Source organism: Dendropsophus ebraccatus, chromosome 11 (genome assembly GCF_027789765.1).
Source record: "Dendropsophus ebraccatus isolate aDenEbr1 chromosome 11, aDenEbr1.pat, whole genome shotgun sequence".
Taxonomy (NCBI): Eukaryota; Metazoa; Chordata; class Amphibia; order Anura; family Hylidae; genus Dendropsophus; species Dendropsophus ebraccatus.
Window position 1 is genome coordinate 11,334,610 of NC_091464.1, and position 21,740 is coordinate 11,356,349.

The following is a 21,740-nucleotide window of genomic DNA, read 5'->3' on the forward strand; positions in this document are numbered from 1 at the left end:
TCTTTGGCAGGTACCCAGGAGTCGCATGCTTTGTAATGCAGTACCATGCATGGAGGTGGTGGATTAAATACTGTCACGTTTCAGGTCAGCTGAAGCTCGCGTGGTCATTGCACATTGCTTACGGAGGCTTTGGTTCTAATACGTTTGCCTTATTGTTGGATTCAGGAGTTCATTGCTCTACATTTATATTATTTATGGATTTATATGATCTACAAAGACGTTTAACAAACATATTAAGTACTAAACCTAATGGTGTGTTACCCCTCTGTACCGACACCGTCACCAAGGCTCATTGCTGTTATAGTGTTTTTTGTTTTGTTCATGGACTATGGGATAGATAAGTGGGAGAAGTGATGGATCTTGTACAGTCTTTATAAACCAATGTTAAAGAGGTACTCTGGCAGGAAAAAAAAAATCAACTGGTGTCAAAGTAAAATAGATTTGTAAATTATTTAAAAAATCCCAGTACTTATCAGCTGCTGTATGTCCTGCAGGAAGGGGTGTATTCTTTCCAGTTTGACACAGTGCTCTCTGCTGCCACCTCTGTCTATGTCAGGAACTGTCCAGAGCAGCAGCAAATCCTCATTGGCTCTGGACAGTTCCTGACATGGACAGAGGTGGCAGCAGAGAGCACTGTGTCAGACTGGAAAGCATACACCACGTCCTGCAGCACATACAGCAGCTGATAAGTACTGGAAGACTGGAGATTTTTAAATAGAAGTAAATTACAAACCTGTATAACTTTACTGAACCAGTTGATTAAAAAAATGTATTTAAAAAAAAAATACATTTTTCCTCTTTAAATATTTTTTTTTTATTTAGGATAAATACTGATCTGGTTAGTGCCCATTGGTCATCAATGACACCTCCACTAACCATTTGGTAACAATCACAATCTCTCTCGTCTACAGGTTTGACACATGTGCTGGTCAGGTTTCTACCTGCCTGAGTTGGTTGGAGTATATGGAAGACCCCGATGGGTGGTCGGTGGGGGTAAGATCAGTGGAACCTAGGGGCAACAAATTATTTGCAAAAGAACAAATTCTAATTTTGGTTCTGTCCATCTTGTATGGGATTTATAGAATTAGTTCAGAATGCAATGGAATGTAAAAAAGGGGGGGGGGGGGGAATTGGAAAAAACTCCACAAAATGGAGCTTACAAGAACGTACCCATCCTGCACAGACTGGGTAATAAGAATATACCGGTTCCCCCATATAATGCTCTTCTCTCTCCCAGTGCAATGGAGAATTACCGCAAAGGTCCCACATAGGATCAATAAGAAGAAACTCGCGACTTCTCAGCAATCCGTAAGATACGGGGTTGGCTTAACGGGAGTACAGAACCATTTTCTATCCATTGCTTCAAGGATATCGGACTAGTTACCATATACCTGGGAAGGTCTGCAAGAAATCACCATGGACGTCCCCTGGTGAGCATCTATATACCGCTCCTTCCCGATGCTCTTCTCATGCATCTACATGAAGAGCTCGCTGGATCTGTGCAATGACGGATGTTACATACACAATACCGCTACTTACTGGAAAGGATTCTACGTGGAAACATTCATGGTAAAGCATTCATTGTTAAGGTTTTAGTGTTCTATTTTAGTAGGTCGTGAAATGCTTGCTTAGACATACAGTAGCCCTTTGTGAATAAGCGAGAAGAACAACATGTTGACAGCAGTGGATAGGTCACCGAGACAGCTTAGAGTTCCCAGTAGATGTGCAACTACTTGTCAAGTCTGGAACACATTGATCCTACATGGGACCAGAAAAAAAAAAAAAACCCAACTGGTTTCCACTTGGTCCTGGACTCCCTTATTTGCTCGCTCACAGCTTCCCCCAGCACCTAGTTTAGGGCTCTTACGTCTACCAGCTGCCTCACTCTCCACAACACAAGTCCATATGTACAGATTTCTAGCATAGAATTCACAGTGGTGGCCCTGCGTCACCCCAATCACACCGGACACGACTTGTCGGGGGGCTGCTGACCAGATGAGGATCCAACTCCACCAGACGCAGGGGGGTTGGATTTGGGGAACATGGCTGGTTTGGGACGTGTAGCTGGAGGCCTTGAGGGGGGCAGACGAACCGATTTAGCTGTACGGAAAGAACAGGGTATGTCGCTGGCGGAACTGGAGCTTCGCTGGAAACTGGGCTCTTGGTCTCGCAGGGCCTGAGCATGAAGAGGGCTAGAGGGCTCCGAATTGGGAGCGGCCACGGGGGAAGTCTTTAGGGGCTCGAGGGTGTCCAGCACCACATCGGGGGCATGTTTTGCACTGCTTTGGCGCTCAAGCTCCCGTAGCTCATTGAGCGCAGAGTTCATTGTTGCTTCAATGTCCTGAAAAGACATAAAAGATAAAAAATATTAACATTTGCAGATTTTCTTACGTTTTCTTGTACAGATATATATTTTTTAATTCTTAGACAAGCAGGTAGGAACTCTATTTTACTGTATATACAATTTATAACCAGTTTGTTGGCTTCACCATACACAAACTGTCCTTATTAGAGATGAGAGAGTATATGGATCACTCGAGTATCGGAGGCCGCTAAAAACTGCTCAATATTCTAATGACTACCGCATTGGTACCCACATAAAATGACAAAACTCCTCCCTGCATGCTTGGTGGCTTTAAATAAATAATAAAAAGGAGGGGGAAGGGGCTGGCACATCCTGTTATATTGTAGCCATGTTGGCTGCTGGTCTAGCAGTGATTGGCTGGCTGCATCAGATGACCTGGGTGTATATAGACCCAGGTCACCTGATGCTCGATTCACTTGCATTCTGTTAGCTGATAAGGACTGCTGCTGGAGCAGGGACAGAGCAGGTGGAAGCTTAGTATTCATAGTTAGGTAGGCGACTCGCTAACAAACACTGACAAGTCATATTGTGGTGTCCCACCACGGGTGTTATGTATATGCACACCAGGAAGTCGCGCACTCAGGTAAAAGTGGTGAATGAAATACTTAGTTTATCCACTAGGTGTCTCTTTTGTTTATTTGTATTATTTTTTACATGGCTGAAGTTGATGGGTTAATTGTTTATGTCATGTGTTTATGTTCTGACCACTCACAGATGCTCTCTCTCTGTCCTATCCTGTCTGTCCTCTCTTACACACACTCACCCTGTAGGAGGAGTTAGCTTTGTGTGGGAAGAATTACAAGGAGTTAGTCGTGAGAGGTCCAAGAGGACAGATGTGTGAGAGACCAGCTCAGCTAGAGATTGCTTCTACAGAAGTGACCACTATTTCTACTATGCAGTGCTAAGTCCAAGTAGAGAAGAGCAGACACTTAGGAATACCCTATCCCACGCCAGGATCCTCTCAAAAACGTGCAGGGCCATCTCCTGTTACTAGACAAATCGACCCAAGTAGGACAAAGCTACCAGATTGAAAAGGTCTACGTATACCACTGCTCAATGCAGGGCAACTGGGAAGTCGCTACACCCCGATAACTGACAACTGGGGCTTGTGCTACCCACCTAGAACAGGTTCTACGAAACTAAGCGGCAGAAGGCAGTCAGATGTTGTCTAAACGTGACAACGAGTAACACTTATTAACTTCCTACTCTCCTCAAACAGATTTGTAATTTACTTCTATTTCAAAATCTTAAGTCTTCCAACACTTATCAGCTGTTTTATGTCCTGCAGAAAGTGGTGTTTTCTCTGTAGTCTGACACAGTGCTCTCTGCTGCCACCTCTGTTCATGTCAGGAACTGTCCAGAGCAGTAGCAAATCCCCATAGAAAAGCTCTCCTGCTCTGGCCAGTTCCTGACATGGACAGAGGTAGTCGCAGAGAGCAATGTGTCAGACAGGAGAAAATACACCACTTCCTGCAGGACATACAGCAGCTGATAAGTACTAGACGGGAGGAGATTTTTAAATAGAAGTAAATTACAAATCTATACAACTTTCTGACACCAGCTGATTTGAAAGTGAAAAACATTTCGCCAGAGTACCCCTTTAAAACAAGCAAATGTAGAGAAACAAAACCACCGCCATTAATCTGGAAATGAATGGGTAATAAAACCATGTTAATAAATCTGTGTGGGAACAAGTGATCTACCTATGGACTACGACTAATCTACTCATGTAGCCAAGCGTGAAACAGGTTCTGAAAACTGATTTGGTCACCACTATACTTAAAGGAGAGCAAGCGGGGGTCACCATAATCGCTCGCTGCCATCTGAATTACCATTACCACGAACAAAGAAGTGACGGAACAATCATAGTAACCTGAGCAATAACTTCTGGGTCCAGCGGGCGGTGATTATTGAAGCTCTTAGACCTGCCGGCGGCCATTGCTTTGCGTATCTGAGGACTATCCATCCTGTTCTTCAGAGAGGAGTGTCGGCTGATGCTGCTGACCGTGCCGTGGCCACTGATGGAGCAGCGGTCCGGGGCTTCTCGGGAGAAGGTCTGGCTCATGACCGGCTGAGATGTAGGCCGCACAGTCGCTCCTGGTGAAGCTGGTTCTGAGGTGTCAGAGCTGGATACGCTGTCACTCTGCCTGAACGGCCTGCGGATGCTGCCCGACTCCGGCTGTTTTCTCTGCCTGAAAAGAATAACCATCATCTTTTATAAAAGCCAGGACAGCAAACTGCTAGATTGTGAAACGAATGATCAGTAATCCCAAATACACCAATGATTCGGAACTGCCCCCTCTGCAAGTGGTACTGTTCAGACACTAAGGGTGCCTTCACACAGACAGATTATCTGACAGATCTTTGAAGCCAAAGCCAGGAACAGACAATAAACCGAGAACAGGTCATAAAGGAAAGATTGAGATTTCTCCTCTTTTCTAATACAGTCCTGGCTTTGTCTTGAAAAATCTGTCTTTGTAAACGCACCGTAAGGGTACTATTAGACGGGCCGATGGGGGCCCGATAACTGTAAACGAGCAACGATCTGCTAGACCGGCGCTCGTTTACTGGGCCTATTACACGGCCCGATAATCGTTTAACAAGGGCTGCATGGACATAGTTACCGATGTCCTGGCAGCCCTTGCTTAAACTATATACATTACCTATCCAGGCTGCAGGGCTGCTCCTGCTCTCTGCTTCTCCCTGGGTTCCACGCACTCTAGCTCCAGAGCGGCCTGTCAGCTGAAAGGCCGCTCAGCCTATCACAGGCAGTGGCGGTCCCAGCCTGTGATTGGCTAAGTGGCCTGTCAGCTCAGACGGGATGCTCTGAAGCTAGAGCGTGTGAAACCCAGGGAGAAGCAGAGCGCAGGAGCAGCCCTGGAGCGTGGATAGGTAATGTATATCGTCGGCCGCGCACCGCTATTACACCTAGTGGTGCACGGTCGGCGCCTGACAATTATAGGTTCTAACCTATATCAACGATGAGATGATAATCATTGTCATTGGCTGATCGTTGTATTTATTATTTACCTCTATTTAGAAATCTTCAGGCTTCCAGTACTTATCAGCTGCTGTATGTCCTGTATATTTTTCCCAGTCTAACACAGTGCTCTCTGCTGCCACCTCTGTCCATGTCAGGAACTGTCCAGAGCAGGAGAGGTTTTCTATGGGGATTTGCTGCTGCTCTGGACAGTTCCTGACATGGACAGAGGTGGCAGCAGAGCGCACTGTGTCAGACTGAAAAGAATACACCACTTTTTGCAGGACATACAGCAGCTGATAAGTACTGGAATAGTGGAGATTCTTAAAATAGAAGTAATTTACAAATCTATAGAACTTTCTGATGCCAGTTGATTTGAAAGAAATAAAAACTTTATTTTCACTTTAAGTAATCCTGAAGAAGCTGCTGGGCAATTACCTCTTTTTGACTTTCTGCCATGAGAGATTCTATTACAGAATTAAAGGGATTATCCATAATTAGAAATACATGACCTCTTTCTTTCAGAAACAGCACCTCTCCTGTCCTTAGTTTGTGTGTGTGTGTGTGTGGGGGGGGGTATTGTAGCTCAGTTCCATTAAAGTGAATGGCACTGAATTGTAATACCACACACAACCTGAGAACAGGGGGTGGCGCAGTTCAGCAAGAAAGTAGCAATGTCTTTTCTAATCCAGGATAATCCCTCTAAAACAATAATAAGCACACTGGTGTTACTGTCAGATTAAGGTGGTTCTTATACGAAGTGCTCATGATGGAGTTCGCTCTCTTTGTATATGTAACATGGCTCCACCATACAGCAATCCTCTCACTACATGCAGAGAGGCCATTCAGCCCAGAGAGATAGTTTTCACTATTTTATGTTGAATGTTAAAAAAAACAAAAACTTTTTTTGTGCAAGTTACAAGTGTGAAGTATCCCAGGCATGTGAATGGAGAATGTCAGAGGAACAGTCTGCAGCATGTGAGATGAATGTTCTGCATATCTGGGAGGTTTGCGGATTACGTGCGCTCTCTATGTAATAAACAGCATAATAAAGTATAGTACCCGCACAGACACACTCCTCACAGGTCTGCTTTAAATTGTACAGTGTGGTAGTTGTCTCGCTCTCGCTTAGGATGTGTGCGCTGGTGGTGTTTTCCTGTCATTTATTTAAAATAACCAATAATAATAAAAAAACAACCAACACCAAAAACCACCACAACACTAATAACCACACACAGGGCAGCCACTGTGACTATCACCCAAGTACCCACATAAACCTGGAGCCCACCATGGCTGGGGACCCCCACCAGTAACACACTGATGGATCATTGTAAGAACAGACAATGGAGAATCCCTCTCCAGTTACTCCAGTCAGTGAATGTTCTATTCCAGTCCCCCCCAGTGCATAGCCCGCCGGCTGTATTGCTGCCCTTATTAGCGGCCTTACTTGTTAATGTTAGCGAGGTAAATGTCAGCCACGTGGCTCCCGGTGGGGCAGCTCAGGCTGGCTCTAGCTGTGACCTTTTCCTCCGCCAATGGCTCAGAACTCTGCTCGGGGTCAGATCTGGGACTGGACCGCTCACTTGGGGGGTCATCACTGTCAGGAAACAAGAATAATTACTTTACAATTCCTGAAAATCAATCATTCCGTAAAACAAATAGAAATCTTTATGGCGTTGGCCTACATCTCGTGAAGATCAGGGGGGGAAATAATACTACAGAGGACATCAGTACACAAGAGTATATACACGAGAGCACATACCTTCCAGTAGCCGGGATTCGCCTGCTGTATGCTATGCTGTTCGGATGGGATCCTGTGTGAAGTACAAGACATAGCAGTTTGCACATGTATTTATAAAGGGCTGCCTATATATGTGAATATGCTGGATGTATACAGCTGTATACAGGAGGGGATGCAGCCAGCGACAGCTGAGGAAGTGGCCATGTGAAAGAATCACGGCTCCTCTGCCATCTTGCATCCTAACAACATGAAGATTGTTGTGTACAGTTTTCACACAAGCCACACATTTATATTTTTTTTCTAAAAAGGTAGCCAACTCCCTTAAAGGGATGCTGAACAGATCGGTGTATTACTTCCATCATTCTGTTCAGCCGTTCTCCTAATATGCAGGAGAATAGAATTCTTGCTGCATCCCTCCCCCTGCGCTCCAGCTGCTGATTGACAGGTGACTGCCTATATACAGCATGGATAGATAACTGCCAATCAGCAGCTGGTGGGCAGAGTTTTTTGCTTCTCATGAATATCCAGAACTACTGAGCTCATGCACATAATGGAGAGGACGACTTATTGCCCATGGTATTCAGGAGGATATCTCTGGATCAGCTGCACAGAACAATGTAAGTGATACATCATTGTGCTCAGCTTCCCTGTCACTAGTTTATGCTACCCTGAGATAGGACGGCATAAACCTGCTGACAGTCTCTTTAAATAGTTAATGTGCCTTTTCTCTATAAAAAAAAAATTATTTCCCAAAATCTAATTTGGGCATTTAATCCCCCAATAAACCAATTTGTTTGCAATGCAGATTCTCATGGTGGTGGTGGTGGGGTTCTTCTGCGTAGTGTCTCTTCACTCAAAGGGAAAGGACATAACCAGCCCTGGGCCCCCTCTCCAGGGTCTCCATAGCAGATACACTGCCTATCCCTCAGATACAGCTGTTTTGGTACCTACCGTCCTCTGTGCCGTGCATCTCTGACGTCATATCCAAAACAGAGTCTTCTACTGAGATGGGTTCACTATGTGAGCTCTCACTATAGACCGAAAGGCAAGGAAAGGAAAAGAGAATGAAAGAGAAGTTATAATAAAGAGAACATTAATACTGTATATAGTCAGGTTTAATTGTAGATGTGCATCTCACCCAAACAGATCCCCATCCCATGCCATAACAGGCCCCATTGACAGGGCCGGGAGCCATTGTCTGAGACAGCACCACATTTCACTGGATACGCTTCTGATGAGTGTGTATAGTTAAAGGGCCGGCGTCAGCATCCAGCAGCACTTGCCCGGGCTGCTAAGCAAAGCATCCGGAATTCCAGACAGTTTCCAGATGCACATTCAGAAATTTCTGGAATTCTGGATGCCCCCATAACTGTCCATGACTATTTTCTGGCATGAGCACCCTTCAGGAAAAATCCTGAAGGGTGTCCATGCCCACTGGAACCCTTTGGGTCCGGAAATCTATCTAGATTTCCTCATAAGACATCCACATAGGATTTTCCTGAAGCGTGAAGGGGCCCAGCTCTGCGTATGTTGGGTTTTTGCATGTAAATCTACTAGACATTACAAGACACTGTAATATAATAGCTTATTGTCTATTATATAGTATATACTGTACAGCAGTGACACAAAGAACTCTATTATATAGTATATACTGTAAAGCAGTGGACATTATAACTTCCGATGATGTTTTACTGTCGTACCAGTCTTCCCCACCGCTGCCGGCCATGTACACTGGTCCATCCAGCTCCCGTGGGCCCGGGAAGATGCTCTCATGGTGCATAATGATGGTCTTGATGAATTCGTTGACATGTGACTGGCAAGACACCTGGTCGTGGTTGTCAGGTACGCACATCAAGGTGGGACCAAAGCAGATGGCAAGGTTATAGGGGTCCATCATGTTGTCATCGCTGAACTGAGAAAGGCTGAGTGCAAAAGGTACAGAGAAAAGATCAGAACACGAAGAAGGGACAATAACCATCCAATCATACTGTATGTGCGGAGGACCAGCCCTTTCCATACTCTGCGGCAGGGCGGCGAGGAGGCGTGGCCTCCTCCTGCCAGGAAAAAGGGGCGGTCTTGATAAATGCCCCCCCCCATAGTGTATATATCAGCCAGACCACTTCTTTTTGAGTAAAGCGGTGGTCGGTAACCTAGACAATGAGCTGTCAGCAATGGGAGGAAAAGAGCAGCAGATCATGAGATCATATCTGCCTAAATATTTACCTTGAAGAGTCCTACAAGTATATTATCTGGGCTGGGAATATCTACCCTTTAAACATTTACTTTTTTCCCTCTAAATCTCTATATCCACAATTCTATCTGCAGCAGCAAATCCACATTATATAGCGTGGGGTTTCCATGCATGTAAAGGTCACTAGACTGTGAATTTTCCATAGAAAAACCTGTGTGAAAGCCCCCTAAAGGGATAATCCAGGATCAGAACATACCCTGCTACTTTCTTGCAAAATCAGCGCCACCCCTGTCCTCAGGTTGTGTGCAGTATTACAATTCAGCTCCATTCACCTTAACGGAAATGAGCTACAAAGCCCACCCCTGTGCTGTTTCTGGAGGAAAGCGGCCATCTTTCTTGACGCCTGGATAACCCCTTTAATGCTTAAAGATTGGTAGGGAGGGTGTATCACAACATATATAGGCAGACTGACCTCCAATAAGGAGTCTGGGATAGCTGAACCCATGTGCAAAACCCTTCTATCCTTTTTCCCTTTGATGTTAAAGTGTAGCTATTGTTTACATTTTATTGCAGAAATCAATAGTGCAAGCGATTTAAAAAACAAATCTGCTAAAAATCCTCTTTCTGTAGTCAAAAAGCTGTTTCTGTGAACTTGGGGAGAGAAGATTGCAGGATGATGTGCTGTGCAGGGGTTTCTTTTCTCCTCTCTGTGCTCACTCATCCCCCTTGCCCCCTCCCCTCTCCATAGACCATAATGGACACAGAAATCCCTCTTTTTGAGTACAGAAGGAAACTCTTTTGCTAAATAAAACCTATTACAGAGTTTCTTAAAACCTCTTGTACTATTGATACTTAAGTGACATTTACATGACAGTTGCCCTTTAAGAACCTGCCAGAATAGAAGTGTGTGAGTCGTGTGCATTTCCTATAAACCCATAATGTTATAGATAGCCATGTGTGTCGGTGAGGAGACACTCACTGATTGATAAAAAGAAGAAAAAAATAATGATACTTGCAGATGGCGCTGTCCCAAAATAATCCAAGATTACACCAGGGTAGTGAAAATGAGATCCATATTTATTGTTCAAGCACAATGTTTACGCGTTTCAGGAGTTAAGTAATCTCCCTTCCTCAGAACAGTGCATAAAGTACAGTCCAGTAACATAGTCATTTAAATAGGAGAAACACCCGCCAAAAGCACCCATTTCCCGAGGGGAGGGGGAGGGAAAGGAGGGGCATACAAGAACATAATAAAACTAACATAACAAATTATAAAACAGCAATACTCATAGAACAATCCCTATGGTCTAGATTGTAGTCCGATAAAACTTACAAAGTATAAAATACACACTGGGAGAAGCTCAAGTCCGGCGCGGCTCTAGCGCTGTCAGGGATCGTAAAAAATGATCACCTACGTAACCTTCGTACGCTAAATGCGTATCTCGCAGGAGCTTACGCTAGTAAAGTACGTCAAGGCAGTCTCGCAGGCGGAATCCCCATAGCGCCATCGCGATGTACAAAAGGGGAGGAGCCTAATTCTAAACGCTAGGATCACATACGTAAGTTGCGTACGCTAGTTGCGCAACTCACTGGAGCATTCCGCCAGTGGCGTACATCAAGGCCGTCTTTCACAGGGGAATCCCCATAGCGCCAACGCGCTGTACAAAAGAGGCGGAGTCTAAGTGTCAGTCACTGAAAGGAGCCTACTCCTGATTGCCACGTAAAGTAAGTCTATATGGATTAGTTAATTCAAAACAAAAATTATAATGAAATAGTATGAATAAAAACCGGATTAGGCAAAAAAGGATTCTCAGGATTGTAGGGAGCCCACATCCTCCCAGGCGCCATAAAAAACGCAAGGTCCGAACCCGGCCATAGATCTCAAAAAAGAATACATACTACACTACCTAGTAACATGATTAAATAATCTAAAATATCATGATTAGGAATGTAGCAGTCAGCTAAAAATAGTCAGGATATTTTGGATAAATCCTGTAACGATTTTTGTAGCAGTTAGATAAATAAGCGTCACAAAAAACGCGAGGTCCGACCCCGGCCATAGATATCAAGAAAGAATACATACTACACTACCTAGTGACATGATTAAATGATCTAAAATATCATGATTAGGAAAGTAGCAAAAAGGAATACATACTACACTACCTAGTGACATGATTAAATAATCTAAAATATCATGATTAGGAAAGTAGCAACAAAATAAGTCCCATGTAGTAATTTTCACGTGTTTTTATTTATTCTACTATTATATTTTTGTATATTTATGTATTTATAATTGCTATTTATTTATTTAACTGCTACAAAAATCGTTACGGGATTTATTCATTACATCCTGACTATTTTGTTGCTACTTTCCTAATCATGATATTTTAGATTATTTAATCATGTCACTAGGTAGTGTAGTATGTATTCTTTCTTGATATCTATGGCCGGGGTCGGACCTCGCGTTTTTTGTGACGCTTATTTATCTAACTGCTACAAAAATCGTTACAGGATTTATCCAAAATATCCTGACTATTTTTAGCTGACTGCTACATTCCTAATCATGATATTTTAGATTATTTAATCATGTTACTAGGTAGTGTAGTATGTATTCTTTTTTGAGATCTATGGCCGGGTTCGGACCTTGCGTTTTTTATGGCGCCTGGGAGGATGTGGGCTCCCTACAATCCTGAGAATCCTTTTTTGCCTAATCCGGTTTTTATTCATACTATTTCATTATAATTTTTGTTTTGAATTAACTAATCCATATAGACTTACTTTATGTGGCAATCAGGAGTAGGCTCCTTTCAGTGACTGACACTTAGACTCCGCCTCTTTTGTACAGCGCGTTGGCGCTATGGGGATTCCCCTGTGAAAGACGGCCTTGATGTACGCCACTGGCGGAATGCTCCAGTGAGTTGCGCAACTAGCGTACGCAACTTACGTATGTGATCCTAGCGTTTAGAATTAGGCTCCTCCCCTTTTGTACATCGCGATGGCGCTATGGGGATTCCGCCTGCGAGACTGCCTTGACGTACTTTACTAGCGTAAGCTCCTGCGAGATACGCATTTAGCGTACGAAGGTTACGTAGGTGATCATTTTTTACGATCCCTGACAGCGCTAGAGCCGCGCCGGACTTGAGCTTCTCCCAGTGTGTATTTTATACTTTGTAAGTTTTATCGGACTACAATCTAGACCATAGGGATTGTTCTATGAGTATTGCTGTTTTATAATTTGTTATGTTAGTTTTATTATGTTCTTGTATGCCCCTCCTTTCCCTCCCCCTCCCCTCGGGAAATGGGTGGTTTTGGCGGGTGTTTCTCCTATTTAAATGACTATGTTACTGGACTGTACTTTATGCACTGTTCTGAGGAAGGGAGATTACTTAACTCCTGAAACGCGTAAACATTGTGCTTGAACAATAAATATGGATCTCATTTTCACTACCCTGGTGTAATCTTGGATTATTTTGGGACAGCGCCATCTGCAAGTATCATTATTTTTTTCTTCTTTTTATCTACCATATTACGGGCCCCCTCTGTGGGAGTATCCCGTTTTTGATACACCTGGCTGCAGTCCCCTTTTTTCCATCACCACTCCAACCCGACGGATTTCCAGTTACCCCGGTGGGGTTATATGCATACAGCCCAAGGGGCTCATAGGTGAGTGTAATCATTCACTCTTCTTCTTCACACATTCTGCCACAATAAGACACGAGGCGCCCGTGCCCTTGTTTTTTTCCATTTTTTCATTTTAGACTCACTGATTGAGGAAGGCAAAGAGGTATCTCATAAGGACGAGCGTGGGAGACGGGAGGCAGAGGAGAACCTTGCGGATGTGAGCCGCACGCTCTTGCATGTTGTCCATAGCTGGAAAACAGAAAGCAGACGTTAGTCACAGCATTTTCTATAGGATTCAGAAGAACCATTACAGCACCCAGAAACAGATCGGCCGTCAGATGGGAGAAGCGTTCACCACGATGGATCTCCACATCAAGGGACTTCCTCAATTATACAGCAAGATGATGAGACATTGCCACTTCAATCGGCTTCCTGACTCATGGAGTCATCACTTGGCTCGCTTTCCTCCCAGCACCCCCCTCCCCCATCCGCAAATACATCCCTCTTATTAGGTCATCTCAGTTCTCTGGGGAAATGACCTGTAAAACCCATTACCAGGAACAGACATGCAGATTAACTCTTTTACTGGAGTTGATTGTTTCTTTTACTTAGTGATCAGCGTATGTCGTACTGTATATACAGCAGCGGGCCTCCATTTACAGGGATATTCCAGTATCATGTACGTATGGATGCATGGAAGGATGGATGGATGGATGATACGTATAGATGACATGGAAGGATGGATGATACGTATGGATGGATAATATGGATGGATGGATGATACGTATGGATGGATAATATGCATGGATGGATGATACGTATAGATGACATGCATGCATGGATGGATGATACGTATAGATGACATGCATGCATGGATGGATGATACGTATAGATGACATGCATGCATGGATGGATGATACGTATAGATGACATGCATGCATGGATGGATGATACGTATAGATGACATGCATGCATGGATGGATGATACGTATAGATGACATGCATGCATGGATGGATGATACGTATAGATGACATACATGCATGGATGGATGATACGTATAGATGACATACATGCATGGATGGATGATACGTATAGATGACATGCATGCATGGATGGATGATACGTATAGATGACATGCATGCATGGATGGATGGATGATACGTATAGATGACATGCATGCATGGATGGATGATACGTATAGATGACATGCATGCATGGATGGATGATACGTATAGATGACATGCATGCATGGATGGATGATACGTATAGATGACATGCATGCATGGATGGATGATACGTATAGATGACATGCATGCATGGATGGATGGATGATACGTATAGATGACATGCATGGATGGATGACACGTATAGATGACATGTATGGATAGATGACACGTATAGATGGATGGATGATACGTATAGATGACATGCATGCATGGATGGATGATACGTATAGATGACATGCATGGATGGATGGATGATACGTATAGATGACATGCAAGGATGGATGATACGTATAGATGACATGCATGGATGGATGACACGTATAGATGACATGTATGGATAGATGACACGTATAGATGGATGGATGATACGTATAGATGACATGCATGGATGGATGACACGTATAGATGACATGTATGGATAGATGACACGTATAGATGGATGGATGATACGTATAGATGACATGCATGCATGGATGGATGATACGTATAGATGACATGCATGGATGGATGGATGATACGTATAGATGACATGCAAGGATGGATGATACGTATAGATGACATGCATGGATGGATGACACGTATAGATGACATGTATGGATGGATGATACGTATGGATGGATGGATGATACGTATAGATGACATGCATGGATGGATGATACGTATAGATGGATGGATGATACGTATAGATGACATGTATGGATGGATGATACGTATAGATGACATGCATGGATGGATGATACGTATAGATGACATGCATGGATGGATGATACGTATAGATGACATGCATGGATGGATGATACGTATAGATGACATGCATGGATGGATGATACGTATAGATGACATGCATGGATGGATGATACGTATAGATGACATGCATGGATGGATGATACGTATAGATGACATGTATGTATGGATGATATGCATGGATGATATGTATAGATGATATGGATGGATGACACGGATGGATAGATATGTATGTATGGATGGATGGATCATATGTATGTATGGATGGATGATATGGGATGGATGATATGGAATGGATATGGATGGATGACATGGATGGATATGGGATGGATGATATGTATGGATGGATGACATGGATGGATATGTATGTTCTGTATCTGACGCACTTTGTGCTTTGATTCCTACGTTTTCAGTTAAGGTCTTAATTCACCTTCAGCAGCGGACATCTAGTCCAGGTCCCATAGAAGTAAAAAGAACCTGAAAGTTGTTTCATGCAGCCTGAACCGCCAGCATCAGGAAACAGAGAAAAGGTGTGCTAACGCGGGTTTAAAAGCCACCAATAATGGAGTAAATAGTCATGGAGAGCGGACCCTGCTGGCCTTAAAGGGGTACTTTCTTTCACATCAGCTGGTGTCAGAAGGTTATACGATTTGTAATTTATTTAAAATCTCCAGTACACTTATCAGCTGCTGTATGTTCTGCAGTATGACACAGTGTCCTCTGCTGCCACCTCTGTCCATGTCAGAGCAACAGCAAATCCCCATAGAAAACCTCTCTTGCTCAGGGCAGTTCCTGACATGGACAGAGGTGGCAGCAGAGAGCACTGTCAGTAAGGAAAGAATTAGAGATGAGTGGAACCTGGAGCATGCTGGAGTCCATACGAACCCGAACTTTCGGCATTTAATTAGCGGTGGCTGCTGAAGTTGGATAAAGCTCTAATTTTTTCCACATAGCCTTAGGGCTTTATCCGACTTCAGCAGCCACCGCTAATCAAATGCCGAAAGTTCGGGTTCGGATCGACTCGAGCATGCTCAAGGTTCGCTCATCTCTAGAAAGAATACGTCACTTCCTGCAGGACACTCAGCAGCTGATAAGTACTGGAAGACTGGAGAATTTTAAATAGCAGTAAATTACAAATCTATATAACTTTCTGACACCAGTTAACTTGAAATACTATATCTATCTATCTATCTATAAAGAAAAAAAGTTGCGTACCGATTATGTGACATGTCTCTCTCCTTATATGTGTGTGTAGGGAGATAGGTCACTCAAGGCTGTCTGAGAGGGAGCAGCCTCCAGGGACAGCCGCAATGACTAGTTACTCAATTCCTGTATATCATGTTAACACACTGTCTGCCATGGTTTGGGCAGCATGAGAGCATCAGGTTCTCCTTAACAGCGGCTGGGAAGTGCTGGTCATATCCAGTATGTTGGATATAACTCCTTAACAGGCAAGTGGGGGAAAAGGGCGAAACTGGGCCTGCTCCCTGGCGTACGCTAGTGGCCCAGCTATCATAAATGTCCCCAAGTGTATACATCTTCTATACATATACCTCTGCCCCTCTAAAGGGACACTGAATTCTCAAGCATTTATGCCATTATCCACAATTCTGAATTTCAGAATTATTCTGAAACCACCTGAAAGGGGTAGTCCAACCTAAATAAAAATTTCCCCAATGCTTGGGATGAAACAAACAAAGTTATACTCACCTGTTTAATCCCTGCCGCTTCACCATTTTAGTTCTCCTTGTCAGCCTTCACTTACTTGGCTGCAATGATGACGTGCTCATATACCCATGTTATGGCTGCAATCAATCCAAGACCACATAACCACTGAGGCCAGGGATGTCTCTCCAGCTGAGTAAGCAAAGCCTGGCCAGGAGCGGCTGGATGAGGACTAAACAGGTGAGTACAGTTTGCTTTGGCACAGATACAGATAGAGAAGTAGTACTTACAGACGCAGCTTAACAAGTCATGGAAGATTTCTTTAGGAAAAAGAGGTGTTGACAGCCCGCGGAAGTAAAGTTTGAGAACCCCGGCCACAGAATCCAGATCGTGGTCATTCTGATCTTCTTCTAGAGGGTCCTCGCCTGCCATAAAACAGAGATTAGGGGGGAGCTCACACCTAGCAAAAACTGGAAGACAGTCCCCTTCATGTGACTATTCGCGACGACTGGGACGGGAGCGGAAATCTCTGACGATTCACCGTAAGAAAAGAAAACTGGTCCCAGCACAATAGTTCTTTCTACATCAACCCTGCCTGCATCATGGACTCCTTCCTTTACACCTCTTAGCGGGACTTAACAGTTTTAGGATAAAAAGTTTTTTAAAAAGTGCAGCAACAGAATGTGCAAATGTGACTTTATCCCAATACATCAATTCTTTAGTTTGGGTTATGTTGGAAACTTTTTAGCCGCCTCTTAGGATGTAGTATTTATGCCTTTTCATAGATCTAATTACCTTCTTCCGAAACCAATCTTAGCTGCTCACTGGCAGTACTGCTATCTAAAGCTACCGTAAAAGCGTCCGTAAAATTTACCCGGATTCCCTGATTAATTTCCAGACAAGTAGGGACCTATTGGGCATGGACACCCTTCGGGATTTTTCCTGAAGGGTGTCTGTGCCGGAAAATAGCTCAGGAAAGTGTAGACCCTTATGGGAGCATTAACCATTGTGGATGCACATACGGAAACTGTCCAGAATTGCATGGCAGCCCGGACAAATGCCACCGGGTGCTGACGCTGCTCCTGGCTCTTTAGTTAATTGCAGCGCTGTGAAAGGGCTGGGAGCCATTGGCTTCTGATCCTGTCAATCACTCTTGTGGCTGGAGGCAGCATCATACCAGCTACAAGAGGCATCCCTCCAGTACTCCTGTGTCACCTGTCCGCATGCAGTACCAGAAGAGAGAAATAAAAAAGCCGGAGAGGAGAACCATTGCAGCCGGTAAGTATGACTATTTTTCCCGTAATTAGTTTTTAAGGCAAGAAAACACTGATGGTTTTCTGAAGCCTCCTGATAGGAATGTTTCTTGACCGTAAAAACAGCCACGGCCGTGTGACCTTAATAAATGTATGCAATTTTTTTTTTTTTTTTTGGGGGGGGGGGGGGAAACTTAATGCAATGTGTTTTAAGAAATGGCACACACCTCTCTCAAATGCATTCTTAATATCATTTACTTCTACTTGGGAGCCAGACACCCGAAATATCCCCTCATGCTGAAGACCTGTCGAAAGATTAAAAGGGTGGATAGTGATTTATACAGGAGGAAGAGAGTTCTGGAACAAAGGATGATCTGGAGACTTCTGAGAAATCACATACCGTGACGACTGAGGAACCTTATACAGCTCTCAACCACTAGGGGGATGGGTTGCTTGGCATCCTGGAATAAAAAAAACGGGAGCATTAAAGGGGTATTCCGGACACTACAAATCGCTTATACATTGCTGAGTCCCCAGAGAAACTAATAAAAAGCCTATACTCACACGTCCCTGGGGGAACCCTGTGAAGTCTTCTGCTCTCATGTTAAACATTTTGACAGCTAGTTCCTACATGGATGCCCCTCGGCGGTGATGGCCCATGTAGTCAACCACCAGCTACAGTGGTGTACTGTGATTGGCTGAGCGGCCATCACTAGTAGCCAGAGATGGGGAATCGGAAGACTTTACACGGAGACCTCCAAGGGAGTGTGGCAGGTGAGTATTGCCTTTATTATTGTATTTGCGGCTCCCAATGTATAGAGCTTTGTTACTGTACTGTATACAGCCTGGTATACGAGTAACATCTAAGAGTACTGAGCTCAGGCTGGAGCCTCCACTTATAACATTACTATAATATCTGCAGAGTACCGACACAGGCCGAATGAAAAATTGGATTTACCATAAGCCTATTAACACACAGTTACACATTAGACGATGTGTCCTAGGAAAACAAGATTAAGGGCTGATCTGGTTACAGGTATAAAGCTCAGGAATTATACAGACACCGACAGGCAATAAATAAGAGGAGAAGTATATCAGAGCTAGGAAATGGAGGCCGCGCTCCTATATATCATCATCATGGATAGTTAGGGCCCTATTCCACCGCACGACTATCGTTCGCATAATCATTAACAATTAATGATCTCAAACGCCCGCTATTACAAAAGACCTGAAAACGTTCACTCATTTCCATGGAACGATAATCATTACTTATGATCGTATTTGCGATCGTTTTTTCTTCGCTATTGCGTCCGTATGTACTGCGAACGACCTCTTATTCAATGCGAACAATTTGCGAACGTTTTGGGAACGAGCAACGATAAAAATAGGTCCAGGTCTTATAAAGCCATCAACGATTTCTCATTCGGTCGTTAATCGTTAACTGCATTTCAACCGAACAATTATCGTTTAGATTTAACGATAATCTGAACGATAATCGTCCGGTGGAATAGGGCCCTTACTCTGTAGCAAAGAGTTGTAGCTATCGCTTTAAGGCAGGGATGGGGAACCTTATAGAGACGACCATACGACGCCCAGCGAGTTCCGTGCACAAGCCCTGTTCTAATAACAGGACCCCTGCACAGAACTTCCTTAGCATCATATGGTTGACTGAGGAAGCAGACAGTTCAGTGTAGACTGGAACTAAAGATCATACAGGACAGACACTAATGGATCAGCTGCCATACATCCGTATCACACGCCTTCTCACCTGCTTCCGTAGAGTAGACATTCTCCGACCACTAAAAGACAAAAGTGTAAGATATTAAAAAGGGAATCTGTTCATATTCTAAACTGCAGAGACTTTTGGATGCTGTTAGGTCAAAGAGACACATGGTACCTTTCATATATCTGTCTGTGCTTCCAGAACTTACACAGAGTGATAAACTGCTGCATCAGGCTGATGCTCTGCGTAATAAGGACAACGATCATTGGCTGATTGTCCCTTCTGGTCCTGGCTAAAAATTCTTGTCCGCCAACCATGCATCACTTCGGTGGCCAATGAAAGTGGAGAGAAAATAATAAAGCTATACTTTATCTCTACACGCTCCCCCCAGCTCACCACAGCCACTGCTGAAGCCTCAGAAGCTGTCTCTGCAATGACAGGCTGCTGAGCCAATCACAGGCTGTGGCTCTGTCCCATCTTGGCCAGTGATTTGCTAAGTGGCTTGTCACTTCAGAGACGTCTCAGAAGTGCCAGGATCGGCGATCACTTACATAGATTATCAGCCCTTAGAAATATATTTTTATTCTCTGGTCTAAAGAGTCAAGAGACATTTCCCGATGCTTCAAGGGCAGTAACATCTCCTCACTCCCCCTCCCATCCTTGTTGACAGGCCACTGTTGTGTTTTCTAATCTCTTTTCTGTGTTGTAAATACAAAATGGTGCACAGGTGTGAAAGCAGGATTCAGCTTCCAGCTGCCTGTCATTCAAGAAGGCAAAGGAAGGGGGAGCGAGAAGGCAGTCCAGTCCTCAGCACCTCGCAGGCTAATGCGACTCCCTGAGGAAGCGAATAGCGAAACGGCGTTGGAGGAGTGTGAGGTGGGAGTCCTGAGGGGCTGGGAATGATATCCCTGGGTAATGTTGTTTATGTGCACTTGCCTATACTTTATCAGATTTAGCTATGCAGCTTGTGTTTTTGGTCATGTTTAAGCACTTGCACTTTATAATATGCATATAACCGGGCTGTATACTGAAAATTCATGAGTATTGTACATATGCACTTGCACTTTATTTTGTAAACATATACCTCCCCTCATGCTTGGTCTCCCACCTCCCAGGTCTTTATTTGCTTTTATATTTAAATTTTGTCTTTAGTTTTTATTTATTTTTTGCGATATTTCTCAACAATAAACTTTTCTGATTAATTCAATTGATATATTTTGGTTATTTGAATATCGGATGGGTTTCATAGGTGTTTAGTTCTGTTTCAATTGCCATTCGGTAATCTCCTTTTTTTCCCCCCCTTATCCTTGTTTTTCTTTGGGGTATAGGACGTATATTATGAGAATCCAGAATCTATAGGTGTTTTCTAATGCTACGTTTACACGGGACGATAATTGGCCTGATCGCACGATTAACGATGTCGGAGTACCGTTTTTTTTTTTAAATAACGATCAGCATTTAGACCGTACGATATATCGTACGGAAAAATCGTTTTGCGATCGTTTTAAGATCGCCCGCCCACAGCCCGGCCCCCCGCCCACAGCCCGGCCCCTGCTTATCCGCAGCCCGGCCAAGCATTCCACAGCCCCCCCCTCCGCCGGCTCGATCACCATGCCCGCGGGCCCGATCGCCACCCCCGCCACGAGCATACCTTACCTGCTCGGCGTAGCGGGTGTTCGAAATTCCCGGCTCCCCTCTTCAGTGCATTGATTGGCTGAAGAGGGGAGCCAGGAATTTCAAACAGCTCCTCTTCAGCCAATCCATGCACGGCAGCACTAATTGGCTGAAGAGGAGCTGTTTGAAATTCCTGACTCCCCTCTTCAGCCAATCAATGCACTGAAGAGGGGAGCCGGGAATTTTGAACACCCACTACGCAGAGCAGGTAAGGTATGCTCTAGGCCGGGGCGGCGGGGGTGCTGCGGATGAGCGGGGGGCCGGGCTGTGGGGGGCCGGGCTGCAGGGGGCTGGACTTTCGCGACGATTGTTTACACGGTACGATCTGCGAAATTTTTGCGAACGATTTACGACGATTGAGAACATGTTGAAAGATCAAAATGAACGATTTCTCGTTCGTCCTTTGATCGTTCGCTGCGTTTACACGTACGATTATCGTTCGAATTCGATCGTTATCGCGCAAATTCGCACGATAATCGTTACGTGTAAACGCAGCATTAGGAACGCAGTTGTGTGTCTCCTTGCCCTAACAATGTCTGCAGTTTGTGATTTGAAT

At 44.2% G+C, this 21,740-nt stretch overlaps 1 protein-coding gene across 2 annotated transcripts in view; it reads right to left on the reverse strand.

Moving 5' to 3' along the window:
- Positions 1–623: 623 nt before the first annotated feature.
- The window catches only part of SRGAP2 (SLIT-ROBO Rho GTPase activating protein 2), a 106,416-nt gene continuing 85,299 nt past the window's right edge, over positions 624–21,740 (reverse strand). The window contains exons 13-23 of one of the 2 annotated variants that reach the window (XM_069946268.1): positions 19,556–19,586; positions 18,188–18,248; positions 18,015–18,092; positions 16,825–16,959; positions 13,042–13,147; positions 8,787–9,008; positions 8,038–8,117; positions 7,108–7,159; positions 6,793–6,942; positions 4,239–4,557; positions 624–2,341 (exon numbers count right to left, since the gene is read on the reverse strand). In XM_069946268.1, coding sequence (XP_069802369.1) covers positions 1,958–2,341; positions 4,239–4,557; positions 6,793–6,942; positions 7,108–7,159; positions 8,038–8,117; positions 8,787–9,008; positions 13,042–13,147; positions 16,825–16,959; positions 18,015–18,092; positions 18,188–18,248; positions 19,556–19,586 — 1,618 coding nt within the window. In that variant the 3' untranslated portion in view covers positions 624–1,957. The remainder of the gene's footprint in view (positions 2,342–4,238; positions 4,558–6,792; positions 6,943–7,107; positions 7,160–8,037; positions 8,118–8,786; positions 9,009–13,041; positions 13,148–16,824; positions 16,960–18,014; positions 18,093–18,187; positions 18,249–19,555; positions 19,587–21,740) is intronic. The other variant, XM_069946269.1, reaches the window with a different exon arrangement.